This window comes from Tachysurus fulvidraco, chromosome 7 (genome assembly GCF_022655615.1).
Source record: "Tachysurus fulvidraco isolate hzauxx_2018 chromosome 7, HZAU_PFXX_2.0, whole genome shotgun sequence".
Classification (NCBI taxonomy): Eukaryota; Metazoa; Chordata; class Actinopteri; order Siluriformes; family Bagridae; genus Tachysurus; species Tachysurus fulvidraco.
In genome coordinates, this window is record NC_062524.1 from 5995284 (window position 1) to 6003543 (window position 8260).

An 8260-nucleotide genomic window follows, 5' to 3' on the forward strand; every position below is an offset into this window, starting at 1 on the left:
ACAGAAAGGAGATCGTGGTTATAACACGTATAATAAAACTTTAATAATACAAAGACTTGAGTTACACATATTGAAGTATTTTACAATTTAATTTAAATTCCTTAAAGTTTACTAAACAGTGTGTGTGTGTGTGTGTACAGTAAACACAGCTCTTTGTTTTAAATCACATGTTTAACTAGATTAATTACCAAAGCTACGCATTAGTGTAGTAACTTTGCAACATAGTAACCATGGCAACTAGCATTTGCCAATTACACAATTTTCTTCGAGATTACATCATCGCATTTGTGCTGGACTATGATAAAAGGTTGTAATTTGTTATTTCTTACTTCTGACTAAGAAAAACTAAATAATACTCATAATTAATGCTTGGGAACTCGGGAAGATCTCGTCAACCCCGAATTTAGGAAGCCACGTTAAGTCGAATTAGCCGCTCACAGCGTGGAGAGTTGTACATTTCTATGAATTTATACATTAATATAATTAAAAAATATATAGCTGTATTTGCTTTAAATGGCCATACAGACACGTTGCCTGTCAAATCTTTAACGGCGAACAGACTGATGAACGTTTAAAGAAATAACACGACTAGAGAGCAACATTTTTTTCTCAATCTGTTTTAACCCAAATCCATCGTGGTAACGTCTTACTCCTTACTCAGACACGTGCGATGAATAAAACAGTACAAAGTGACAGTGGAGACTCTGAGGATGAACAATAACATGACGAGTTCTTGTGAAGAGTTCTTTCCGGTCCGGACGGACTGAGGTCTCTCAGGATCCAGATGCAGAGGGAGGTGTTCAGGTCCAACAGACTCAGCTTCTCGATCAGGTGCTGAGGAATGATTGTGTTGAATTCTGAAGTCTATGAACAGCATTCGTACGCATGTGTCCTTATTGTTCAGGTGTGTGAAGGCCGGGTGGAGGATCGAGGCAACGGCATTGTCCGAGGAACGTTCTGTTTCTCGTGACGAGCCTCCTATGGTATACATTATGAAGGGTGTGTGTGCAATGGCATGACAGTCATTGAGGCAGGACACTGTCGACTGTTTCGGCACGGGGACGAAGTAGTGGGTAGTGGTTTTAAGGCATGTTGGAACGGAGCTGCTAAAGGAAGTGTTGGAGATATTGAAGACATCCACTAGCTGTTCTGCACAATCCCTGAGCACTCTACTAGGAATTTTTTCTGTTCCAGCAGACTTCCTTGGGTTAACTCTGTATAGTGCTCTCCTCACATCAGCCTTGGGTTCTCTGGGTGTGTGCATGCTTTGCCTTTCTGATGGCTTAGGGCAGTTTGGCAATTGCTATTCTTAAGGCTCTCTTGTGGATTGTTTAGAGCTCAGAGCACTTATGGTTGGAGCGTGTGGAGATGGGCTTGGAGACGGTAAAGACACCAACGCACTTGCCGACGTAGCTGGTCACTGATGCCTTAAACTCCTCCAGGTTGATGGAATCACCGTTGATTGCAGCCTCCTTGAAAATCTGCCAGTCAGTGCTCTAAAAACAGTTCTGAATAGCAGAGGTGGCTCCTGCAGGCCTGGCCTGCTTAATAACCGGTTTCGACCGGTCTGTATGCTGGAATTAACATAACAGAGATGTATAGCCGAGGTGTGGGCTCTAGCATTGCAACGTCCACATGATGTAATTTAAAGAGCACCATTTTGAGATTTGCATGGTTGAAATTTACGGTGATGATAAAAGATTAGTGGGAATGTACGCTCTGACAATGAAAACAGTCATGAATTTCAGTGGTGAATAAAATATCCTGCATCTAACAGTCACAAATACCACTCATGATAAGCAGTAATTAGAAACAAGCACAAAAGTCTTGCACCATTCTGTGTTGTTGTACTGTAGAAGCAAACCAACACCGTGAGCCGTACAGACAGAGCTGGTGAACCAGGTATCTGTGAAAACCCTATAAAGTCGGGCTAACATGGACACGGAGAATGGGGATTAAAAATAAACTAGGAAATCACGTGCGTTTTTTTCTCCTACATTTCAGTTTCAGATAAAAAAGAGGTTCAGTGTGCAGGATTACATTGGCAATATAAATAATAATAATATCAAATTAATACATTTTATTAGAAACACAACTGGATCAAACAAAAGCAAAACTGAGAACGGCACACAACGTTTAAGGAATGATGATGAAATAATGACAAAAGCTATTCATGTATAGTTGAGAAAAAACAACAAAGATTTATTTCAGCAAATATTTCAGGCTTAATGTGCCGATCAGTGATCATTTAAGAAATTGGAAAGATCTCAGCTACATCACACGTATTTATCTATTCATGTTCCCTTTCTCAGAAAGGGCGTAGCGATTGTTCCTAGTTTACACAGCAGATTTCTTTACATCTGACTCGTACAGTGATCCTGCACTTTAATGAGCAGTGCAAATGCATAAAACTCACCAAAAAAGAAAGAAAGAAAAAACCCTTAAAGTGCAATAACTAATTGTTGACATGAACAGAACATATTGCAAATATTTCTCAGTAAAGATATTGTTGCTGAAAGGTTTTTATTAAAACATCTTACCACTGATCATGCTCTGAGCTACTATAGTCATAAAAAAGAAAAACAGACATCGAGAGGTGCAAGGAAACAAACATCTAAAATAATGTAAAGATGTGTTAGTGTGTAACATTTATAACACACAAACCCTAACGGGTCGTACTGAGGCACAGGTTTCTGATATATTGTACAATGGAAAACATTTGTAGTAAATATTCAAAACATCTGAATATGAATGGAACACAAAACACTGAACTCTGAGACGAATACACAAACCCCGCTAACACACAGAGATGTTAAATAAGTAATATATAATAGAAATGTTTGTGAAAATACATAGCAATAATGCAACCAGGTCCCGGCAAGTGTGTACCACGGAGTCAAAGGTAAGTCCGCTTTCTTGGGAATGAGTGACGTAATAATTTGTGATGATAGATGTGGTGTGTAAGTACACATAGAAATCGTTACTCTGCGTTTTGTACTAAAAAAGAATCTCGCTGGCAACTTTCCAAAATGCTGATGAATGATGCACACTTCTGCTCAGATGCACACTTTTGTCTTTAAACAATCCATACTGTAGTAAATGGAAACGCCGCTCCTTTACGTTCAAGCTTTTCTCCAGTCGACGTGGGAATAAATTGAAGAAAAATTAGGAACGCTGATTGTAATATCTTCATGAAGTCTTAATCAACGTCATTTGGCACGTGTACCGACTTTGTGCTCAAGTGGTCAGTTTGTAATGTCTCCTCACAGCCTGTAAAAACAAAGGCACACGTTAGCCTTTATCAAACGAGCTACAGGACAAAATATAAATAGACAGTCCAACAGTTTAGTTTTCTTTATTGTGCATGTCAGTTACGGCTGGTTGTGAGCTGTTAATTGCTCGGGGTGGACCCCTGCGTTACACGGGAAAAAGCGTTACAGCTTTCGTGTTCACAGAAATACCGTGAATGATGTTCACAGCTCATGAAGTGTTAAATCTCTGAAGTGCTGCCTTGGTTGCTGAGAAACGAAATTGTCCTAGTAAAGCAGTTTAAGTAGGAAAGCTAGTTAGCTCATTACGTGCATTAACACAGTAATTGAAATGATACTTATATGATTATTATCTGTTTCCAACAAATTATCTAATGTACATCTAATGTACAAATTATTTAAGGTACATTATCATAAGCACATCTTGTTTATGAGCTTAACAAAAAGTCAACAAGGTATAATTCGGACAAATCGTCTGTAAATGTGGATAGTGTTCGTATTTTCTTTGGATATTAATAACCACTGCATTTTAGCAAACTTTATTTTTGCACAATTATAACATCCTTATATCTGCGTGTTTCTAATCGGATAGATCCTCCATCATCCGTGCATGGCAATTAATTGACTTAGTAAAAATCGCTCTACGGATCTCCAGCTCATGCCTCAGCTGACGTGTGTAGTGCGACAGGTGATGCGGTTGGGAAATGTGTGCTATGGCTACGACATCGAGGACCACCATGCAATAAACATCGCTAAATAAACTGACAAGTAAAACTACTAGTCTGCAAGTCAACAAGGAGATGGTTTTCAGAACTGAGACTGACTTCACCTTTTTTTCTTCAAAACGATGACTGTTTACTCAAACATCACGATGCTGAGATAAAAGTGAACAATTATTGTATGTATGTAAAGCAAAGCACCTACCCAAAGACTTTCTCTCTTCAAGACACATTCATGCTCTTGCTGCCAGTGCTACTGCTTTGACTCTGTGCCAAAGTATCTTCTGTTTCTTTCTCGCTGTCCTCTTCGTCTTTCCCATCTTCTCCGGTCCCCAATATCACGCTCTGTCGCACGCTGACAGAAATGACCAGTGCCTGGACAATGCCATAAACCAGTGCGAACTGAGGCAGGTACTCCTGAACCAGCCACAGCAGGCCAGCCATTCCTACAGAGCACACAATGAACATGGCCATGCCATGGAGCCACAGCTTCAGTGCACCCTGGACACCAAGAACATCCAGGACTAACTTGGCAGGAGGCGAAACTGTCCACAGGAAGCCAACAACAAACAGGTCGAAGAGGTGGCGAATGAAATTGAAACAGATCTCGTAATGCTCTGGGAGAATTTCTCCGGCCCACGACCGAGCAAAGAAGCGAAACGCCAACGATCTTCGAGGAAGAGGCACGGGTGACGGAGGAGGAGTTCCGTAATCGGAATAATCAGCATCTTTTCCATCTGAATCCCACGATCCTTCATTCCAGGTGCTCTTCCTCTGACTGAGTCCACTGCCCTTGGATGAACTTGGCCATAAATAAAATACAGGACTGATTAACCGTTTCCACCATCGTTGAGGATTTTGCGAAAGAGGCGTCTCGACCCTTTCTGCCTTCAGATCTTCTACTTCTAAAGGTTTGAGAATCTCCTCCTGAGCTTCCCAGAATTCCTCAGGTGGGGCTTTTTGGCCACTTTGTTTTCTCCACCCGCCCCAAACCCAAGACGTTACCGCTCCCAGACTCCATCTGCTTTTCTCCTGGACCTCAACAGTAGGGCTTTCGGGTTTACTAACCCGAGGGTGATACAAGTTCCCCGGATTGATCCATGACCAAACCTGTCCTACGACAGCCGACATGACTTTTCTTGTTTTTAAGTTAAAACCTTATTCGCTTATAGACTTATAAGATAGTTATATTAACCCTGAACTCATAAAACATCTCTATGACTATATAAGTTATATCAGCATCACGCAGAGCTTTCGGCTTTGACGTGAATGCTTCAGGAAACGTGTCAGCAGTCCAGTAAAACGTGAAGTTACCACACCTGTGCTTTGTTGTCAGGAAGAGACACTAACTTAGGACGCAAACGCCCCAAAAACAACAACACTGCGGCTAGCTAATAGTTTACGACTCATTAAAACGAATAAAGATACGCTGTCGATCAACTTACGTGTACACATGAAGGACAAACACTGATGGCTAAAAGAGCCGGTGTTTGGACGGTATTGATTTTTTAAAGCTATCTATTTTAGCGTCTTCACCAGTTCGATGCTTATCAAGCTAACGTTATGTAAATGATTCGAAATATTAACTAAATAAATCGCTTTTCGCCGTGTCAGCTAAATAACTATGCAAAAATAAGTCATTACGGACAGTTTCTGAGCAGTTTTTTTAAGCTAGCTGCAGGCTAACTGGAGGCTAGCTAGCAAAGACTAGCTCCAATGTTGCCAACTTCACACGCATGAGGAATGTTCCGTTCAGGAATAAGTCAGCTCTTTGAACCGATTCTTTCAGGTGACTCGAATATATGAGGCAAGTTTTTTCCCGTACATGCTAAGCAGTGCTATGGCGTCAGTGACGTGCCATAAGTATTTTTTTTTTATTTTGTATTCAATGATATGTTTAGATTTTAAGAACGCGATTTCATGCTTAAGGCATGAAATTGACGAGTTGAGCCATTAACCAGACGAGTCGATTCACTTAAAAGAATTAGATTTCTCTTCACGATTCGCACTTCATTTCGAAGTTTATAAGATCGAGAGTTTACACGGTATAAATACACGTGGTTTTCCGTTTCAGAACCAATACAATTATTGGCTATACAGGATAAAAAGGAATATTTAACATTAGATGTCTAAACAGTCCCCCATAATACAAGTCCTATACTAGTTATTTTTTTTTTTATAAATTCACATTAGAATTATAGAAATCTGTTTGAGTCTTTTTAAGTAACATTGTTGCCCCAAGATATTCCTGACAGCAGAAAGAACCAAAAGGGAAATGACTTAAAAATAAATTAAAAAAAAAAAAAGCCTACAAATTAAGCAGACACTATCTTATGAGATGATAACCTGTGGCACCATAATGAGTGCAACAAAAGGGTAAAACAGGAAGTCATACATGCCCCGGGGGTTGGGGGGATACCAAGTCCAGCAAAGGCAATTAATTGGACAGAGAATGTGCATTTGTAACAGCAGGAAAAACATCCTGCAACACAAGTTGTATGTAAAACACAACCAACAAAAATCTAATTTAGATAATCGAACCTCAAAGTCAAAAGGCTTCATGGGATAGTAAAAAAAAGAAAAACGAAAACAAGTCCTGAGGAACATTTTAAAGCTTTATTTGCACCAACACAGCATTATTTAAAAAAAGCATCATAAAAACAAACAGCACATCTCTCTTCCTCTCCAACTGATGAAGTCCTAAAAACAGAAAAAAAAAGGTAAACATCCAGCAAACACAAAATAAAGCACAAGCCTGAACTCATTTGTGTTTCAGAGCGCTGCGAGTAATCTTCATTCCATTTCAGTCGAACCGAACAAAGCAGATCATCATCAACACAATTCATAAAAATGCCAAAATCGAGGGGGTGGAGTGTAAATCAGTACATACTGAATGAAAAGCTTTTGCACTCCGGGTACAAAAGGGTCCATCCTGGTGAAAGCTCAGGAGGTCTTAGACACCAACCTGCTAAAGAATAAGATGCGATTTTTTACAAATAACACACGTAACAAACAAATACTTGCTTTTACTTGCAGATGTGTTCAGTGTGATAAAGGACATCATGTTCTCAGAGACTCTAGTCTAATGAATCATCATTACACATGCTGGAACGTATATAACAAACAATATTCAATACACAGTACAAACCTCCATCAGGATTCACAGCTCACTTCACGTGGCAACAACGAGGAACCGAATAGATTAGTGGATGTGATTCATGTAGTAGATTTCAAACCACTGTAGTGAAAGGAAAAAAAAAATAAAAAATCACATGTGATCATGAGAAAATGCTTACATTTAGGGTAGGTACTAGACCACACCAATGGTAAAGAAAATAAAATAAAGGCACTTACCAGATAAGAAAAATATCTAGGTGCCATCTTCAGACCAATCAGTAAAGCCTTAGAAAGAAAGCACGTTTTTTTTTAAGACTTGTTGGAAAAAGTACTGATTTCATTAGCACACAGCAAAACATGTTCAGTTTACTGTGAAAAGCTTCATGTTGCATTCAGAGACTCTAGTCTAATGAATCATCAGCACATGTTCGGATACAAATAAAGCTCAAAACATTTGAGCAAATTACAAACCATTTTCAACACGTGTGCATCCGAGGCCCATATCAGCAAACCTACACGGACACAAAACAAAATAAGTTGTAGTTAAAAAAAAAAAAAAAAAGCAACTTCATACAGTTATGACAGGTTATTAAATATAAAGCCACGAGGTGAACGCCATTTTGGAAAAGCACATGGCTTTCTAACCGCTAGCGTCCACGTAAACAAATAAGCGTTAAATAACACACCATGCAAACATCTATAAAACAATTTAACAACGCAGCTTAACATACCGAAACAAACAAGTTTACTCTACTGATCTCCTTCAGTACACTATGCACCAGAGACGAAAAGAACGAGAAAAGAAACGTGCGCCAGACTTTATTGGGGTCCTCCCTCAGTATCAGGGTGTCCAATCAAATGCCTGAGTAAAATTAATTCTTATAATAAATCATGGTTTAGTACAAGGTTCAAATGATTTACGTTTCCTCCCCCCAAAGATTACGAGAATTTCAGGGGATGTTTTAGGAACCTTTATGTGAAACAATCCATTAAGATACTTTACTGGAAATTAAAATTAAATTAGTTCGGCTCTCTGAACCAAACAATTATTATTTATTTTGTTCTGTGTCTCAAACTCTATTTTATTTCGAGTTATTCCATCCTTAAGCATTTCTGTTGTGTCTATTTCACGACTTCTAACTAAAAGATGTAGTA

At 39.2% G+C, this 8260-nt stretch overlaps 1 protein-coding gene, 1 long non-coding RNA gene and 1 other non-coding gene across 3 annotated transcripts; all 3 read right to left on the reverse strand.

The window, feature by feature from the left end:
* Nucleotides 1–2176: 2176 nt before the first annotated feature.
* Nucleotides 2177–5763, reverse strand: c7h6orf47 (chromosome 7 C6orf47 homolog). The gene is made up of 2 exons (XM_027133910.2): nucleotides 4194–5763; nucleotides 2177–3270 (listed from the first exon to the last, which is right to left on the reverse strand). Exon 1 carries the CDS (start codon nucleotides 5117–5119, stop codon nucleotides 4211–4213), a length of 909 nt encoding a protein of 302 aa, XP_026989711.1. The 5' UTR covers nucleotides 5120–5763; the 3' UTR covers nucleotides 2177–3270; nucleotides 4194–4210.
* An 826-nt stretch (nucleotides 5764–6589) lies between these two features.
* On the reverse strand, nucleotides 6590–7957 carry LOC113634666. The gene is made up of 6 exons (XR_003438593.2): nucleotides 7837–7957; nucleotides 7577–7617; nucleotides 7343–7390; nucleotides 7137–7226; nucleotides 6879–6956; nucleotides 6590–6688 (listed from the first exon to the last, which is right to left on the reverse strand). It is a non-coding gene; the product is annotated as an uncharacterized LOC113634666 (long non-coding RNA).
* LOC113634772 lies at nucleotides 7028–7089 on the reverse strand. Its single transcript, XR_003438615.1, has one exon. It is a non-coding gene; the product is annotated as a small nucleolar RNA SNORD52 (small nucleolar RNA).
* Nucleotides 7958–8260: the final 303 nt, after the last annotated feature.